The 20,229-nt window shown below is 41.0% G+C and overlaps 1 protein-coding gene and 1 pseudogene across 1 annotated transcript; one reads left to right on the top strand and one right to left on the bottom strand.

Annotated features, from left to right (window-relative positions):
- Positions 1-204: 204 nt before the first annotated feature.
- Positions 205-8,562, bottom strand: LOC120059300 (annotated as a pseudogene).
- A 1,042-nt stretch (positions 8,563-9,604) lies between these two features.
- On the top strand, positions 9,605-19,517 carry LOC120058672 (deleted in malignant brain tumors 1 protein-like). The gene is made up of 8 exons (XM_039007420.1): positions 9,605-9,653; positions 10,579-10,905; positions 11,825-12,154; positions 12,382-12,393; positions 12,489-12,803; positions 13,200-13,280; positions 16,724-17,041; positions 19,405-19,517. The coding sequence occupies exons 1-8, from the start codon at positions 9,605-9,607 to the stop codon at positions 19,515-19,517; spliced, it is 1,545 nt and encodes a 514-aa protein (XP_038863348.1).
- Positions 19,518-20,229: the final 712 nt, after the last annotated feature.

Below are 20,229 nucleotides of genomic sequence, written 5' to 3'. Positions count from 1 at the left end.
ATTGTTTTTAAGCCTTAATAGATTGCATGTCTAGTTATGATCCCCAGAAACATGAGACAACTTCTGTAACCTTCTGTAGATAATTCAATAGGCTATATTTAGTTTTCTTTGCAACTTTTTTAAATGCATTTTTCTTGTGTAGTGCAAGCAAATGGAACTGGTCATAAATTGGAGAGATATTGTCAATACATACCATACAGCAGATGGGAAGGAGCACTTTATTTTTTCCCTGTATTAAATATTCCCCTGTAGCACACAAACATAGTCAAATCCCCTACTCAGAAATCTAGGACATAAAAGCAAGAAATGCATCACATTGTTTGCCCATATTTGCCATATGTTGTTATTTTGTAATTCTTTTATTTGTGCTGACCAAAAAAGAGATTGTGGTTTTATGTGAATATTTACATTGATGTGTGACTGGTACATTTGTCTGCACAAATAAAAAATGTTGTGTAAACAATGTGACATTTTGAGCAGATTGCATTGATTTGACATTTGCTTAAGTACTGTTTTTTATTTTATTCCAAGAAATAGAATGATTGAGAATGACTGAAACCATCTCTAGTCTAATGAAAACATTTGTTATTTTGACAATGTTTCATGCCCATTTGTGTTGTAGTAGAATATAGTAGTTGTGTAGTTGTATATACTGTACTGTAGTATGTAAAACTGGAATTCATCAGAGGCTACTGCAGTTTTTCCTTTGGCAAAGAGCCCTACCTAGAATCCTGCAAGTCATTAGGGTTAGTAGCAGGACAGACACAACAACAGTCAGGAGAAGTACCAGTACATCCACATTATGGTAAGCATATCAGGGCATCTTGTAGGACTCGGTGCCCAAGTGTGCTGCACCCTTGTGCCTCATAGCAAATTCTAGCCAGAAGATGGCGTTGTCCATTGGTTTGAGAGGTATCACAGTGGAGCTTTGACATCCTGCGCATATTATCTCTGTAGGGCTTACTCTTGTCCAGGATGTCTGTCAGAGCCTGTGTCATAGGTTTCACCTCTAGGTCCGTCACCTCGAGAATCTTAGCCACACCCCCGGCCTTTAGATGAAGCATGTTGTCAAACTGGTCAAAGATGAGAGGAAGGCCTAACATGGGAACCCCATGGTAGATGGCTTCATAGATGCCATTGGTGCCCCCGTGTGTCACAAAGGCTCTTGTTTTTGGATGGCCAAGTAGGTCGTTCTGAGGCAGCCAGTTCACCAGCAGTGTGTTGTTGCCTAGAGTAGAGGGCTTCTCTCCTGTATGTCTCCACACCACCTTCTGAGGCAGGCGGGCGAAGGCAGCTGCAATTACCTCACATCTCCAGGAGGAGGCTATCCAGCAGACTCCCCAAAGACATGACCACGACCCCATGTTCCCCCGAGCTCTGCACAAATGCCTCTAACTCCGCAGGCAAAGGCTTAGAGGGCTTACACTGGAAGCCCCCCATGTAGACCACATTGGGCATGGAAACTCGAACACAATGTCCACTCTCATCAGCCATAGATCAGCACCCTGAATGAGAGAATAGATATTGGTGTTTGGATCGATGAATTCGTTGATCAGACCCTGGTATAGAGGTCTTGTTATGCCATAATCAATATAAAGAGAGATTCCATAATGCAAGAAGTTTTTCAGTTTGTTGACAAAACTAATTTTATCTGTGACCAGCGACCCAATAGTTGGTATGTAAGAAAGGGGCGAAGGTGCAATCGCAAAGTGTCCCTCTGCATTGGTGATCCAACGAACATTGAGCACAATAGGAAGACCCAAGTAACTCCCCAATACAATTCCTCCTGCAAATCCAGGATCTGTCAATATTAAATCAAAATTGGCTGCCTTCAGCTTCTCCATTAACTGTTTGTCCTCCATGGCTAAGCGGGCCATTTCAGCACTGCAGCCATGGGCCGCCTCCAGCAAATTAATTGTTTCTTTCTTTAGCTTGATGAAGGACAAAATGGAGCGCTCTCGTGTCCATATCTCTAGGCTCCTCCTCAGGAAGGATGCCATGTACTCCAGGTCCTCCAGGCTGCTGGCCCTGGGCACGGGAAATGTGATGGAGGAGTAGTGGCGGGCGTGTTCAGGGATGTACCAGCTGGTGGATGAGCGGACCACTGTTAAAGTGTGACTCGCAGGTCCAGCTCTCGCAGGAGGATGTCCATGTTAAGCCAATGACTGCCGTCCACAGGGTACACCAGGATGTTGCCAGCCTGGCTCTGAGCTGGGAACACCCACAGGAGACAGGTCAGAAGGAGGAGAGCAGGACGTGGAGGGAAGCAGGGTGGGGCTGCCACGGTGACTATCATGGTTTGTCTGGAGAGGAAAAAGAACGTAACAAATACGGTTGCTTTCTGTATTTGAAAGTGTTTTCATTGACCACTGCTTTCCACCCTGTCTCACCACACACAGAGACATTAACTCATGTGACTATAGTCTCAAACATACAGGTACCTTCCAAAATAAAGGAAACACCAACATAAAGTGTCTTAATAAGGGCGTTGGGCCACCACAAGCCAGAACAGCTTCAGTGCACCTTGGCATAGATTCTACAAGTGTCTGGAACTCTATGGTAGGGATGCAACACCATTCTTCCACGAGAAATTCCATAATTTGGTGTTTTGTTGATGGTTGTGGAAAACACTGTCTCTTGCGCCGCTCTAGAATCTCCCATAAGTGTTAAATTGTGGGTGAGATCTGGTGACTGAGACCGGTACGGCGTATGATTTAAATAATTTTCATGCTCATCAAACCATTCAGTGACCACTCATGCCCTGTGGATGAGGGCATTGTCATCCTATGGCGGCTTAACCATGGTAGCCAAAATAATGGCCTGCTCAGCAGTTTTATACATGATCCTAAGCATGATGGGATGTTAATTGCTTAATTAGCTAAGGAACCACACCTGTGTGGAAGCACCTGCTTTCATACTTTGTATCCCTCATTTACTCAAGTGTTTCCCTTATTTTGTCAGTTACCTGTATCTAACCAAGTATAACATAGTTTGTGTGTGTATTGGTTGCATATTTTCAGACTGCCAATGATAAAGAGTTGAGTTACTGCAACTTCAAGACTTGCCGTCAGAAGAGGATATGAAGCTGGCTAGGCAGATATATATATATTTTTACCTTTATTTAACTAGGCAGGTCAGTTAAGAACAAATTCTTATTTTCAATGACGGCCTAGGAACAGTGGGTTAACTGCCTTGTTCAGGGGCAGAACGACAGATTTTGTACCTTGTCAGCTCGGGGATTCGATCTTGCAACCTTTCGGTTACTAGTCCAACGCTCTAACCAATAATTCATGCTTAGATTAAAAAAGATGAGAGTAGCATTCGAATAGCAGTAGTTGTAGTCATGTTGTACACTTGAACCAAAGTTGGGTCCCTCCCTTTACCCGACACCAACCTTTGTGACATGGTCAAACAAGTTTTGACCAGATAATGGACTTTTGTGTGATGATATGCACTGTGCATAGATATGATCTCATTCAGTGTAATCAGAGGGAGGCAAGAGCAATGTGTTCGACAAATGTGAAGATTCTAGAGGAAATTACATTTCTGATAATGGGAGGTCACTGGAAGCAAAATGTGCTATTGAACCAATTCTTGGTTCAAGTAAGTTCATGCTACTGATTAAGCTTGAGGATCTTATGTACAGGTCCTTTCTGTTACTCATTTACAGAAAATCATAACATTTTGTTATCACTTGTGTAACACATCCTTTCAACTTTCCCTGAATCCAAAAGTGTGTGAGTGTGTGTGTGTGTGTGTGTGTGTGTGTGTGTGTGTGTGTGTGTGTGGGGGGGGGGGGTCTCTGCAAGAACCAGGGGTTTAGCCACACTTATTGTTAGTAGTTTGTTGCAGTATTTTGACATTATTTTACAAAAATAGAATGTAGCTTACACATGGGTCATTCTATGAAAAGTGTTTTTTTGGATAGTGTAATTCTGTCACACAAAAGCCAAAAACGTTATTTCACCCAATTGTAATATTCTGTCAGAAAGACTTATATACAGACTTATATACAGTACCAGTCAAAAGTTTGGACACACCTACTCATTCAAGGGTTTTTCTTTATTTGTACTATTTTCTACATTGTAGAATAATAGTGAAGACATCAAAACTATGAAATAACACATATGGAATCATATAGTAACAAAAAAGTGTTAAACAAAACTAAAAAAAATTTTTTTACGCTGGCTGCTCGTAAGGTTTCTTGACTTGGACATTCATTTTTTCCAACACATTGCTAAGGGAAGGATCTACATTTACAGAATGATTACCTGGAGGAAAATGGGGGAGGGTCATTTTTTTTCAACTTCGGTCAAGGGGAGGGTTTAGTATTTATTTATTTTTTAAATCTAGTCCAGGGGAGAGCCATGTCATTTTGAATTGATTACATTTCTATATTTCTCAGTGTTTTATAATTCATTTCTTATTAGGCTATATATCGATGTGTGCCTGATGCCGCCGCTCATCTCTGATTCTCCGCTGGGCGTGCAATATCAAGTGTCTGCCTATATGCTATTTAGTGTGGTCTCAATAAAAGAATCCATTGCCTATAGGCTACGAAGTGCATGCTCAGAGAAGCACAGAGCAAAGTTATATTTCTAAGATAGCTGCTGGGTTGGTGTAAATACAACCTTCACTCATGCTGCCAAACATACCCTCATAAAACTGACTATCCTATCGATCCTTGACTTTGGTGATGTCATTTACAAAATAGCCTCCAACACTCTACTCAGCAAATTGGATGCAGTCTATCACAGTGCCATCGTTTTGTCACCAAAGCCCCATATACTACCCAACACTGCAACCTGTATGCTCTCGTTGGCTGGTCCTCGCTACATATTCGTCGCCAAACCCACTGGCTCCAGGTCATCTATAAGTCTTTGCTAGGTAAAGCTCCGCCTTATCTCAGCTCACTGGTCACCATAGCAACGCCCACCCGTAGCACGCGCTCCAGAAGGTATATTTCACTGGTTATCCCCAAAGCCAACACCTCCTTTGGCCGCCTTTCCTTCCAGTTCTCTGCTGCCAATGACTGGAACAAATTGCAAAAATCACTGAAGTTGGAGACTTATATCTCCCTCACTAACTTAAGCGTCAGCTGTCAGAGCAGCTTACCGATCGCTGCAGCTGTACAGATTGTATAGATTTTTCTATAGTGTTATTGACTGTACGATTGTTTATCCCATCCCACGCTTTATCTTGGCCAAGGCGCAGTTGTAAATAAAAACTTGTTCTCAACTGGTCTACCTGGTTAAAAAAAAGGTGAAATAAAAAATAAAATACAGAACTAGGCTGCATTACACACTGTAATGGATATTCCAACCCTGAGCCCCAGCCTGCTCTTTTGTGTGCTGCCTAAACAATGGCTGTGCTGTGTATGCTTACCTTATCAGTTCAGGAGCAGAGTCAAAAGCTTCTTCCGATTTTTGTTGATGTTGATTAGGTCATGTCCAATCTTGCGCGCAGACTAGCCTACAGCCTATGTTCTGTTCAGTTTGAGAAGGAGAGAGCGAAGATGAGGAGGACAGGAGGTCAACTTTGATAGCTTGTTACTTGCCCATGATGTATTTATCAGAGTTATTGACCTCACAATAAGCCAAATTCGAGTAACTTGGTGATGAAATTTGAAGCAGGTATAATTCCTTTCAGCCGTCTTCATTTTAATTAGACTTAACTAACAACAAGAGGGCTTTGTGTTGGAGCCGATTTCTTCCTATTTAAGAAATAAGAGGTAGGAGTACCTGTTTGACAGATGAAATTAGGCTATAGGCTGCTATATCCATAGATTTGTTGTCAATTCCTCCACCCACCATGCACTCTTTAAACTCTGTGTCAGTGAAGGGCTGTTAAATTAAAACAAAGACTCGAATTGAGGGGGTATGAGAGGGTATGCCATATGCAGACCTTTTATTAAAGAATATGGCAAAAAAGCACAGGCCTACCCCCTTAGTTTAACATTTAAGAAAATAAAACTGATCCGATTATATAAAGTGATCTATAACAGCGCTTTAGTCCGCGATGCTTTATGCTAGAATCAAGCTATAAAATACCCGGGAAAGACGTGACTCCGATGCATATATGGGAATTCCATTGTGTCCTTTCTTTGACTTTCAGAGGATGAGTTAGAACCTTCTATAGCCAAGGAGACAAAACAATTAACTTTGCTTGGGAAGTAATCTAAATATGTCACTATCAATTGATTAAGCTATTCACTTTCTGTACAATACAAGATTTTTTAAACCCAGACAGTTTTTAGGGAAACACCTGAGATCTTCTCTCATTGGTTAAACCATGGAAGTAGAGTAGCCAGCAGTAAAGATGTTCTGCTTCGGGGTGGAAAAGTAGCCCTAATTTTGGAAATTACTATGTTCAGATTCCTAATGGCATCTCAGATTTAATTATTTGCAAACAGGGACAGTTTCATTGCAAACAAGACCCAGATTTGGCATTGTAAAAATATGATAAAATGAACAAATAGGCCTAACTCTCTGTCCATTCATAGCCTGTAATTCCGGTAATTTTGTGTGGTATAAAATAATATTCTGCTAATATGTAGAATTATTTAGAATTGCATGAAATTTTTTATAAAAGGCAATTTTGTCTCGAACCTGCAAATACGATGATAGATGAATGCAATGCTTTTACTATAAAGGAGGTCTTTCCACTCCAACTCCTGTCCACAGTCGTCTGCGAACCCACAACCTTGTGGCCCGCTGCCCTGTGCGCTATCAAAATTCCTGCGTTGCCATGTAATGCTTACAGGACAAATAACAGTTTCTAAAACTGCATAAATAAGGCTCTGGTCTGTCCAAGAAATGAGGGTAAAGGGAACTCATGTTCTCTGCTATCCACTTTGTTTTAATTATTATTTGGGGTATATTGGAGGTTACTTTTTCAAGTGTTCATGGAGGGTTTTGGTAAAATATATTTTGCTGAAGGGAGGGCCATCCATTTTATTTCAGAGGTCCGATTTTGCGAGTTCGAATGTCATCACGGACAGCTTTAGCATTTCAGCAAATTACCAGCTACTTACTACTTTTTAGATACTTTGCAACTACTTAGCATATTAGCTGACCCTTTCCCTAAACTTAACATAACTCCCAAACTTAAACGTAACCCCCTAGCTTTGCTAACTTTAGCCACCTAGCTATTATACATCATATACCACGAATTGTAATTCGTAACATACAATACGAAATGGGTGACGGACATCCACAAATAAATACATACCATTCGAAACATAACAATATAATATTAAATGGAGTGTCTCAGATTTAAGTACAGAATAATACGAAATGCTCTGAGATCCAAATTGGTTCACTCCCTAACCTTTAACCAGCGAAACAGCTGCTATTGGCGAACATGTGTTTGGAGTAGGGTACAATTATCGTATAATAATGATCATAATTGCCTTAATACATTATTTTCAGGAGACTTTATATTCAAGTAGATATGGTTTACCCAATAGCAGTTTATTATTTATACGTGAAGTGGGCAAAGTTGTTGATCATTTTACGAGCAGAACGGCGCGGTTGGGAGAAGAAGCTACATTTCAAAAATATCTAAGCGGTCAAAACCATTCGTTTTTTGAGAAAGGGGTGTCACCAAAACTGTGTTGTATACATTAGGTGTGCAGTAGTGTTATTCATGTCTTTCAAATATGCATTATGATGCATTACATGCAACATCAACAAAAATGACAATTATGATAATAACTGTGACCATTTGCATGACAATTAACGTTAATCGTTACCCTACATTCCATAATCGTCACAGCCCTAGTTTGGAGTTACCTTTCTAGCTAATAGGCTATGTTATTGTTTTTTAAATTTAACCTTTATTTAACTAGGCAAGTTAGAGTTTACACTTCTTCAGATTGTAATGTGGGAGGTCAAAATAATGATAAAAGATCTACCAAATCTATACATTTTTAAAATGTGAATTACTTGTCCTTTCCATTATCATTCAACGGATGATAAGACATAACATTTTGGGAAAAAACATCCCACTGAGCAAAAAGAGGTTCAATCAACGTTGTTTCCACGTCACAACTTACCTTGAGTCTGAAGATATGATGAGTACCTTGTAAGTGGCACCAAAGAACCCCTTTGGGTATGAGAGCACTTCGTAAAAATTGTTTGAATATTTCCAAGGCGATGGGAAATAAACGCCAGGCAGTGGCTGTTTCTTCACTTATCTGTGGGTGCATGCATTTCTTTCTGCTTATCGAGGGTTTTCAGAGACTACTACAACAAACATATACGCTGCAATTTAGCACACCGCAAGAAAAGTACAAATTAACTTTGACCTAGATTTCTGACGTGGTCTGTGCTATAGCAGAGGGAGAGAGAGAACGGGTGCCTCTTCTGAAGCATGTGTTCTGAAATTCAATGCCTGCTTCAAAAACAGATTATGCAGAGAGGATTATGCTAAATTCATTCACACTGATTGAGCCTCTCATAACCCAAAGACAATGCTCTTTAAAAGTGCAAGATATGAGATTTACAAGTATATTCCTTCATTATAATTAGGCCTAAATATTGTTTGAAAACCAATAGTAAAAGCATTAGCAGTTGTATGACCTCTAAAGGGGATTTCTAGTATTGTGGTCATGTCTTCTAGGCCAAACCCACACACATTGTTTTTGCTTTAGTCTCTCATTTACATAATGCATGTGCCTGTATCCCAATTTAATATTTGGTCCTTAGTGAATAGAAAGTGTCCTATAGGTGTAATCCATTGATATACTGATGCATCACACTGAAATGACTATTTCCTTGGAGTTTGTTATGAGCTAAATGAATGTTGTCTAAGTTTAACATTTTGAATACGAGAGGGGCATACATCACATTATTACATCAATTTATATCGAGAGTTTACCACAGAACAATAATTCTGTCAAAATCTTTGAATGTTTGCTATGTGAGATGAGCAAACTTGTCAAAGTCACTGGGAAACTGGTCAGAGGTTAAGCCCACTAAGTGAACCAGCAAATCCTGAGTTGTATCATAATGTCCTAGTAGGTTAGTTTACATGGGCAAAATTAAAACTAACAAGGATATGTTTTGTTTCTAAGTTAGCTTGTTAAAATTGACCCCATCCCACAACCTATCATGAAACAGGCCTACCCCCCAGGGAATTGAAAGTGGGAAGAGGAAAGCACCTGGAACATTTTAATATGGTTCTGAAACAACTACTACCCAAATACATACTTTCTATTTTCTCAAAATACTTTCTATCACGGAGCTGGTGTCAGCCCATGCCTGATATTCTCACGTGCTATTAAATAACCCGACAACTTTCATTTAGCTGTTAAATTCTGTCCCCTCATTGTTGAGCTCTCCTTTAATCAGAGCCTAAAATCAATAGAGCAACCAGCACAGAAAGCTTGTATTCTGTTTTGATAAACGGTGTGTTACTCTTATTCCCAGAGAAGATGCAGTCTAGTCTTCACTGGTGTTATGTAATATGTATTCAGTGATACATAAATGCCACCTTTTGTTAGATATCGGTTTTCCTCTTTGGACAAATCAGGTGACACACAACAAAAGGTAACAAAACCTGGCTATAAAAAGGCTCATACATGACATTCTCAACTTTGATCATGAATCTTACACCCAAGCGCAAGTGGTACCTAGCATTTGTGATTGCAGGTGAGCAAATTGTATTTTAACAATACCATACATTCATATTTATGTTAACTATTTATGAAAATGTTTGTCCCATGTTAACAAATAGTGTGTTTTACAAAATACTTAAAACACAATTCACATTTTGTGTACTACACAGGGCTCTAGGATTTCATATAGTAGTTTTGTGCAAGGTTCTCTACAAATCATTATTTATTTTATATTATTGAGTTAATCCACAATGGTGACTCTGCTCACTAACATTTTCATTGTATAAATGCCGTATTGATTTGCGAAAGTTCAGAAACAGCACTGTGAAGTATATGACTACTAATATCCTGGTCTAATTTGTTTTCCAATTATTCTGTTAACTAACAGCAAATAAGGACTGAAACACATCCGTGTCCACCTCCTATCAACTCTCACACACACATAACCTTTGACATGGCTATAAAATATAACATCTTTAACTTATAGTATGTTTTATCATTATGTTCCTCTCATGTAGTTGTTTGCTCCAATGAAGGAGCATCTCGAGTTCTAGACAGACGTAAGTATAATAATGAAGCACTGAGACCATAGACTTCTAATAAGTTCTGTTATTGAGTTTGTTGGCAAGTTTAATCTCCATAAATATTTTTCATTGCATGATGTCAGTCATACACTGGAGTTAAAGTATCTCTTTGTGTGACTATCATATAAATACTCAAAGTGTCTAAATAGGGCTCTATTCAATCCGTATTGCGGTAGTTCAGCATTACAGCGTGATTGAAATTTAAAGGTAATGTTTCCGCGTTAGCTGAGACTGCATTTACTGTAAACGCTGTATATGTCGGCTGAATCGGAAATTCACATTTCTAGTGTGCAATCTGTAATGCTTCAGCGATACAGATTGAATAGAGCCCTTAATGTGGGACTTAACGAAACAATTATGTTCTATCTGCCTCAGTCAGTGCTGGAGGAGTACGTTTAGTGGATGGCCCATACAACTGCTCTGGCAGGGTGGAGGTGTACTATGCAGGCCAGTGGGGTACAGTGTGTGATGACAACTGGGACCTGCTGGATGCCAAGGTAGTGTGTAGAGCACTGGGCTGTGGGGCAGCCCAGAAGGCCCTGGACCAGGCCCACTTTGGCTGGGGTAAGGGGGAAATCTGGCTAGATGATGTGGAATGTTCTGGGAATGAAGAGTCACTGCTTAGCTGCAGCTCAGATGGACTGGGGTCACACAACTGTGGACACTTTGAGGATGCAGGAGTGATATGTGAGGGTCAGTCAGGTGAGTGGTTGAATTTGCTATAAAGATGCATCTAAACTACCAACTTCAACTAGAGGCTTGTGTAATGCTACCATTTCTCTCTCTCGCTGTCTACCCCCCCTTCTCTCTCTCTCTATCTCTCGCTCTCTCTCCATCTCTCAGGTCAATCCCCTTCAGATTCCCATTGTGAGTAATAAAAAAAGTATTCCTTACTTTATGTGTCAGTTGCAGAACGAGTCATAATACGTATTTGAAAAACAAAAAGTTAATGCCCGTAATGTGAAAGTCAGTGCCCGTAATGTGTTTCTCACTTTCCCTTCCTTTTAACAGCTGGCTTGACAGTGTGCTTAGTTGATGGTCCCAATCACTGCTCTGGAAGGGTGGAGGTCTACCATGATGGGAGTTGGGGGACAGTCTGTGATGATAATTGGGGTTTCCTAGATGCCCAAGTTGTATGTAGGGAGCTGAGCTGTGGACCAGCCACAGAGGCTCCTCACCAGGCTTACTTTGGTGAGGGGAGTGGCTCAATCCTATTGGACGAAGTGGCATGCATGGGAAGTGAGGGATCTTTACTGGAATGCAACTCAGGAGGGATAGGAAACCATAACTGTGGTCATGATGAAGATGCCAGTGTAACTTGCATGATGGGTAAGTCTAAGCCTACAAATGCAGTAAGCACAATTGAATAAAATAGTTTATGTTGAGATTAATTAAGGAGAATTGAATACCTGTTTTTCACAATATCTCACGCACCTTTTCATTATTTAATATTTTCCTCACATCCAATTCAAGAACAAGAGGACCCAGATAGAAACAGTAAGATAAATGACATAAAACTATATTCAAATTGACAATATGAGTGGTCCTTACAAAGCAAACATATACTGCACTGAGGAACCAAGCCTTGGGACTACCTAAAATAATGTATTCTTCTCTCCAGTGGTCCCAGATGATGGCCCGTTGATCCGGCTGGTGGATGGTCCTGATCAGTGTTCAGGGAGGGTGGAAGTGTATTATGCGGGGCAGTGGGGTACGGTGTGTGATGATGACTGGGACGTGAGCGACGCTGACGTGGTCTGCAGACAGCTCAGCTGTGGGTGGGCTATGGATGCCCCCGGACAGGCCTGGTTTGGTATGGGAGTTGGCATTCCCATTCTGCTGGACAACATAGCCTGTGTTGGCACAGAAGGCACTCTCTTTGACTGCCCTTCTGAGGCGATAGGTCATCATAACTGCATGCATCCTGAGGATGCGAGTGTGGTCTGCTCAGGTGAGATTAAAGGGGAAGTTCCGTATTTTACTATTAGATGGTTCCTGACCCTGAAAGTAGTTTTTGGGCGAAACTGTATTCCTCGGTTGAGTTTTATCTAAACAGCCACTACAAATTTCAGCTAATTTAAGGCACAGTTAGCTTTATTTATTAATAACGCTTTTCAAGGTAACATGCAGTATATGCAACAACTCTTTGTTTTTCATGTTCCTCCCTATGGATTGCAGGTTCACACCAGAGTGAGTACATTAATTTGTCTGCACACTACACAATAATCTCCACAGTCTGATGCATCAATTTGTTAACATTAAAACAGATTATTTACCTATCAAAGCTGGACCTTCAATTCGCTTGGCCGGTGGCTCCAACAACTGCTCTGGTAGAGTAGAGGTGTTCCACTCTGGCCAGTGGGGTACAGTGTGTGATGATGACTGGGATCTGAGGGATGCCCAGGTGGTGTGTCAAGCACTGAGCTGTGGGATGGACCAGGAAGCCCCAGGTAGAGCCTGTTTTGGTCAGGGCTCAGGACCCATCACTCTGGATGATGTGTCGTGTGAGGGCACAGAGAGATCATTACAAGACTGCAGCGGAAGTGAACCAGGGGTACACAACTGTGACCATAATGAGGATGCAGGAGTCATCTGTGCAGGTAAGAAAGGTTGGGGAAAATAGGGTTGTCAGGGTACCTGCGGGTTATTTCATCTGTCCATGTGCTATCACGAGCAGCGCCAGCCTCGCTCTTTGGCACGAGTAAAGTAAGTTTGGAAAGTATGAAAGTATGCATCTTAGAAATAGTTTATATGTTCAAACTCAGATCAAATAGGCTTCCCAAAAATAATTTTGATTGGCGATTTTCTGCATTTTCCAAAGTCCCGTCAGGTAGCCGGATTATCAGATGTGTCCATATAAACCAGATTGTAAAGGTGATCATTCTTCTTTCAAAGCATCTAAACATTTGAATCAAACTATTATATTAAACTTAGTATTGTGTGCATGTAAACATAGTCAAAGACAAGTAAATATATGTGTTACCTTTACCATGAAGATGGCATCTTTGAAGTGCGTATAGTCAACGACCCCAACAACTGCTCTGGTAGAGTGAAGGTGTTCCACTCTGGCAAATGGGGTACAGTGTGTGATGATGACTGGGATCAGATGGATGCCTGTTCTGGCTCTGAAGACTCTTTGCTGCTGTGTCCCCACAGTGGACTGGGGATCCAAAACTGTTCCCACTATGAAGACCTACACTGATAAGATACATGTTTGGTGGAATGAAGTTCAGACATCATGATATTGTCTATGTTGTTAACAGTACTAGTGTCACTGTAACACCAAACTGGATGAAAAACCTAATTCTATGACAGGTCCTTCTGGAGATATCCAGCCATTTAACTCCGTGTGGACCTTCTTATTTTCTTTTTGCAATATCGGATCAATCTAATATGGGGTCTTACTTTATTAACTGGATCAAAACCATTCATGAAAAAACAAATGCCATATTCACTAATGATGTCCTATCAAAATAATTCCTTCAGAGCAGAGGAACCAGGAAAGGTTGCCGTCTTTTGCCTTTGCCTTTAAAGAACTATGATATATGCAAAACCAATGTAAAATGTATACAGCCATTTACCGCATCATGGACCCAGGGTAAGTTAAACTCTTATTCAATATTCTAGTGGGTCACATTCAATTTATATCCAATTTATGTGAGTCATCAAAACTTATTGTACATCAAAATCAGTTTGTGATTAATTGTGTGCGTCACATTTACACTGTTAACTCTAAAGGAAGATGGCGCGAGAGGGTAGGGCTGCCATCTTATCGGCTCTTAACCAACCATGCTATTTTGTTTGTCTTTTCGCGTTGTTCGTAACTTATTTTGTACATAATGTTGCTGCTCCCGTCTCTTATGACCGAAAAGAGCTTCTGGAAATCAGAACTGAGATTACCCACCTCAAGTTGGACGAGGAGTTCTTCTTCAATGAGTCGGACGCGAGGGATATACTACGGACGCCCAACCAGGCCCAGATCCCCGTGATTTGATGGAAAAGGAAACGTAGGTTTTGCAAAAAGAGATCGGGATACCTTGTGAGGATCAGGCAACGAGTGGCTAATCTGCCCTTGCCTTCTGTTCTGCTAGCTAACGTTCAATCGCTGGAAAATAAATAGGACGAACTGAAAGCATGTATATCCTACCAACAGGACATTAAAAACTGTATTATATTATGTTTCACCGAGTCGTGGCTGAACGACGACATTAAGAACATACAGCTGGCGGGTTATAAACTCTATCGGCAGAACAGAACAGCAGCCTCTGGTAAGACACGGGGCGGGGGCCTATGCATTTATGTAAATAACAGCTGGTGCACGATATCTAAGGAAGTCTCAAGGTTTTGCTCGCCTGAGGTGGAATATCTCATGATAAGCTGTAGACCACACTATCTACCTAGAGAGTTTTCATCTGTATTTTTTGTAGCTGTCTACATACCACCACAGACCGAGGCTGGCACTAAAACCACACTCAATGAGCTGTATTTCGCCATAAGCAAACAGGAAAATGCTCATCCAGAGCCGGTGCTCCTAGTGGCCGGGGACTTTAATGCAGGGAAACTTGAATCAGTTTTACCTCATTTCTATCAGCATGTTAAATGTGCAGCCAGAGGGAAAACAATTATAGACCCCCTTTACTCCACACACAGAGACGCGTACAAAGCTCTCCCTCGCCCTCCATTTGGCAAATCTGACCATAACTCTATCCTTCTGATTCCGGCTTACAAGCTAAATTAAAGCAGGACGCACCAGTGACTCGGTCAGGACTGTTTTGCTAGCACAGGCCGGAATATGTTCCGGGATTCCTCCGATGGCATTGAGGAGTACACCACATCAGGCACTGGCTTTATCAATAAGGGCATCGAGGATGTCATCCCCACAGTGGCTGTACGTACATACCCCAACCAGAAGCCATGGATTACAGGCAACATTCGCACTGAGCTAAATGGTAGAGCTGCCGCTTTCAAGGAGCGGGACTCTAACCTGGAAGCTTATAAGAAATCCTGCTATGCCCTACGACGAACCATCAAACAGGCAAAGTGTAAATACAGGAATAAGATCGAATCGTACTACACCGGCTCCGATGCTCGTCGGATGTGGCAGGGCTTGCAAACTATTACAGGCTACAAATGGAAGCACAGCCGAGAGCTGCCCAGTGACACGAGCCTACCAGACGAGCTAAATAACTTCTATGCTCGCTTCAAGGCAAGTAACACTGAAACATGCATGAGAGCATCAGCTGTTCCGGACGTCTGTGTAATCACGCTCTCTGCAGCCGATGTGAGTAAGACCTTTAAACAGGTCAACATTCACAAGGCCGCTGAGCCAGATGGATTACCAGGACGTGTACTCCGAGCATGCGCTGACCAACTGGCAAGTGTCTTCACTGACATTTTCAACCTCTCCCTGTCTGAGTCTGTAATACCAACATGTTTCAAGCAGACCACCATAGTCTCTGTGCCCAACACTAAGGTAACCTGCCTAAATGACTACCGACCCATAGCACTCACGTCTGTAGCCATGAAATGCTTTGAAAGGCTGGTCATGGTTCACATCAACACCAATATCTCAGAAACCCTAGACCCACTCCAATTTGCATACCGCACCAACAGATCCACAGATGAGAACATCTCTATTGCACTCCACACTGCCCTTTCCCACCTGGACAAAAGGAACACCTATGCTATTCATTGACTACAGCTCAGCGTTCAACACCATAGTGCCCTCAAAGTTCATCACTAAGCTAAAGACCCTGGGACTAAACACCTCCTTCTGCAACTGGATCCTGGACTTCTTGACGGGCCGCCCCCAGGTGGTAAGGGTCGGTAACAACACATCCGCCACGCTGATCCTCAACACGAGGGCAACTCAGGGGTGCGTGCTCAGTCCCCTCCTGTACTCCCTGTTCACTCATGACTGCACGGCCAGGCACGACTCCAACACCATCATTAAGTTTGCTGATGACGCACCGACAACGATGAGACAGCCTATGGAGAGGAGGTCAGAGACTTGACCATGTGGTGCAAGGACAACAACCTCTCCCTCAACGTGATCAAGACAAAGGAGATGATTGTGGACAACAGGAAAAGGAGGACCGAGCACGCCCCCAAATTCATTCGGCACGTGACAAATACAATTTCACTTGATTTGATTTGAATTCATATTAACAAAACAATTTCTCATGGACATAAATCCCACTGCCAATTTTGGATCTTGTTTATCAATATGTGCATAGAGGGCCTGTATTTTTTCCTTGCAATACCCATGCAAAATTCATGAAACATATGTACACCTCGTAATTGATCGTTACATTTTTTTTATTTGAATAAATCAGAAAACGTAGTAAATGGAGTTCAGACAGGTACTGTATCTTTTTTTACAGGTCCTACAGAGAACATCCAGCAAAGCTCCACATGGACCTACAGTAATGTATTCTCTTCATATTCCATATACAAAGTTTTCAACTCGACAACAATCCCAGTATTTGTTAATCTTCAAATTTTTTCTTGTATTTTACAGATGGCACTTCCAGAGTGCGTCTGGTCAACGGCACCAACAACTGCTCTGGTAGAGTGGAGGTGTTCCACTTTGGCCAGTGGGGTACAGTGTGTGATGATTGGTGGGATCTGAGGGATGCCCAGGTGGTGTGCAGAGAGTTGGGCTGTGGAGAAGCTCAAGAGGCCTCTAGATCTGCAGAGTTTGGAGAAGGAAGTGGCTCCATCTCTCTGGATGACCTGGCTTGTTCTGGCTCTGAAGACTCTTTGCTGCAGTGTCCCCACAGTGGACTGGGGAACCATAACTGTGTCCACTATGAAGATGCAGGAGTTACCTGCACTGGTAAGATGACTGTTTATTGACATGAAGTTTAGATATCATGATATTGTCTATGTTGGTAACAGTACTAACATCACCACTGTAACTCCAAGACAATAAATGTAACTGAATATTCTGTTCATTGACACTGACAGGTCCTTCTGGAGGCATCCAGCCATTCAACTCATCATGGACACAGGGTAAGTTACATCCTTATTCATCATTCCAGTGGGTCAGATTCAATTCATATCCAGCTTTTGACATCTTCAAACCTGATTGTACCCCAAAATAAATGTTTGATTGATTGTGTGTAATGTAATTGAACATAACACTTATGCCAACCCCTGATACACACAACAGAACAGTCATCCTTTAAAAAAAGATAATCAGCAAATGTGAGGGGCTTTAAGCAGAAACCAGTCCAAAAATGAGTGTTAGCAAATACCTAGACGTTGTGTAAAAGTCTGTGTGAAACAAATCATAGCATATGTGTCAATATTTGATTGTTTTCCATTTTTAGGTTCTGGTTCCGGAGGTTTCTGAAAGCATATAGATCTCTCATCCGTACAGTCTAGGAGTATCAAGGGTTAACCATAGACACTGTATGTACTTTCTAATTCTATTTGTCGTCAACTCTCTCCAGCTGGTACATGCTGCTGTGCAAATTAAACACACTTCTAAAAATACAGTGTGGTAAACCATTATCGGTAACAATTAATTTCCAGCCAGAGGAGATTCTTGCTTTCTGCAAGAAAGTGGGGTTGAACCATTTCAAATTCTGCCTCATGTATCATTCACAATGGCCATCAATAATGACACAATGCCAAGAAGATCCTGTGTCAGAGTTTCCAGACCGAGAAGGTGAAAACAGCCTAGGCCAGCCAAGCCCCAAAGGCATTCTGAATTTTAACTCAAATACAGTTCAAATGCAATCACATGACCTGTAAGATGAATATGCATAAGGTTTTGAAAATGGTTTGTATAGTGTTCACATGCTGTAACTAACAAATCAGTATGTGAACTAAATTCAATTCCCCCAAAAATCTGAAAATATTGGAACATTTTCAATTCATGGATTTCATTTCAATTAATTAATGATATTTAGTCTTTTAAAAGTTTGTTGACATTTTTCTGGTTATACTAAACACTGTGTTGTTCCTTTCATGGTTAGGACATGCTGTTACTTGTAGAATGCTGTTTGTCCTATTCCCAAGCTAGTCTATTGTGAATTATCATTAAATATCTTTAATTAAATCAAAACAAATACTGTATTGTTCTTCAAAATAATTTGGGATTTTACCCATATATTCACCAAGTTGCACATAAGAGTAAGTTCACATGCTAAGTTCCTCTCCATCTTCTCTATCAATAGAGAGCAACAATAGGTCATCGTTAGATTAAAAAACAAAAAAAGTATTTAACCTTTTAACTAGGCAAGTCAGTTATGAAATTATTATTTACAATGACAGCCAAACCCCAGATAACGCTGGGCCAATTGAGCCCTATGGGACTCCCGATCACAGCCCGTTGTGATACAGCCCGGGATCGAACCCGGGTCTGTAGTGAGTTATCTAATTAAGCTTTACAACCTAGGCTAACTTGAACACTTGAATTTTCTTCAAATCTCAATTAGGAATGCATTTTTCAAAATAATTTACTGTCCTATTTCTCACCCACAATCACTACAATTGTTTCACCTTAGATCCTATTTAATTATTAAAAGGGCTATGCCATGAACCCTCAAAGTTCCAGAATGGTTTGATAATGTCAGCCATTTTAATCAGGGAGAAATCCAAACCAGTCTAATTGGAATTAATGGCAGTAGGGGCGTAGGTAATGTATTTCCTGCTTTTACTTATTCAGGAAAATAAAAGGCAAGTGATTCTGTAAATCAGAAATTGTGTAATAAAAATATTGTCACCCCAAAATAGTCAAATAATTATAAATACATTTTATAGCCTACCAATGTTCTGTATAAATAGACTCTAAAATGTATGTAAACAGACCAGAGACATCTCAGTGTTTGTTTTCTTGGAAAGCTATGTTACAATATCAGTAGCTTACTTGTTGCATTTACAACTTTGTTACAACCTGGCTCAAGATTGTTACAATGGGAAACCACACACTGAGTAAAGGAATAACAAAATGAATTTATTCCATAAATAAAGTAAACACTCACAACAATAATCACATGAGGGTCAGTAAATTAGGTGTCAACTGCCAAACCAACCAACCAACACTACCAACCAACCAACCAACCAACACTACCAACCAACACTACCAACCAACACTACCAACCAACACTACCAACCAACACTACCAACCAAAGATATGCATGAAGAGAGGAATCTCTTGCTGAATAGGGAAACAGTGGCTTTATGCCACAGCTGAGCTTTCACAGGTGTGCCCCATCAGCACTGATGACCCTCCCAGCTCCGCCCACCTCTCCTACTCCGCCCACCCATCTCCTGCAGGAAGTAAGCGCATCAAAACCCAGTAGACAGAGCAGGGAGGGTCTGTCACAACTTGTCTAAGTCCTATCATCAACTGATATCAGCCAGGCTGTGGATGGACTGCATTATTTGAATGGAACATTGGCATATTGACAGTTAATTAGAAAAATGTATGGAATCATTCAACTAATACTGCCTGACTAGCTAGCTAATAAACATAATGTGCAGATATTCTTACACAATATTTTAGCACATCACTGGCTGACCATGGTTGGCCAAGTTCTTTACCAAAATGGCTGACCTTTTGTACTGTCATCAGATAGTTCATGTCCATTCTAGTATTCCAAAGTCCTAATTCAATGGGTTTCACAATGTCAAGTCAGGCTTATGGGAGGTGCGCTGCTGTTTATTGAATAAACATTAGCTAGTCAGTCGATCACATTTATGGCATGAAAGAGGCCCAGCAACTCAGCTCATTTCACAGGTTGAGCTTTATTAATCTTTATTTAGATTCTGAATATGCAATCAGGCAATTCCATGTTATGGCAGGGGATAACTTGCAATTGCAGTGGCCTATGCTAGAGACCGGCAGATCTCAATTCACATTTGTTATATTTTGGATTGGACATTTAAATGATTTAAAATTAATGAATTGATTATGTAATTTGTTGTGTAAATGAAGAGACCAAGTGCAAGTCAGATTCCAGTAGGTGAAGGTCATGGACTCAATAACTTCCTTCCTTCTCTTCCCTCTTCTTC

This window comes from Salvelinus namaycush, chromosome 14 (genome assembly GCF_016432855.1).
Source record: "Salvelinus namaycush isolate Seneca chromosome 14, SaNama_1.0, whole genome shotgun sequence".
NCBI classification, from domain to species: Eukaryota; Metazoa; Chordata; class Actinopteri; order Salmoniformes; family Salmonidae; genus Salvelinus; species Salvelinus namaycush.
The sequence above is the reverse complement of the archived record's forward strand: the minus strand, read 5'-3'. Positions and strand labels throughout refer to the sequence as shown.

Bases quoted from the DNA above. Each gene is read 5' to 3' on its own strand.
- LOC120058672 (XM_039007420.1), top strand. From the start codon at position 9,605: ATGAATCTTACACCCAAGCGCAAGTGGTACCTAGCATTTGTGATTGCA. The intron at 9,654-10,578 runs GTGAGCAAATTG...TATCTGCCTCAG, and splicing joins CCTAGCATTTGTGATTGCAG to TCAGTGCTGGAGGAGTACGT. The intron at 10,906-11,824 runs GTGAGTGGTTGA...TCTTCTCTCCAG, and splicing joins GATATGTGAGGGTCAGTCAG to TGGTCCCAGATGATGGCCCG.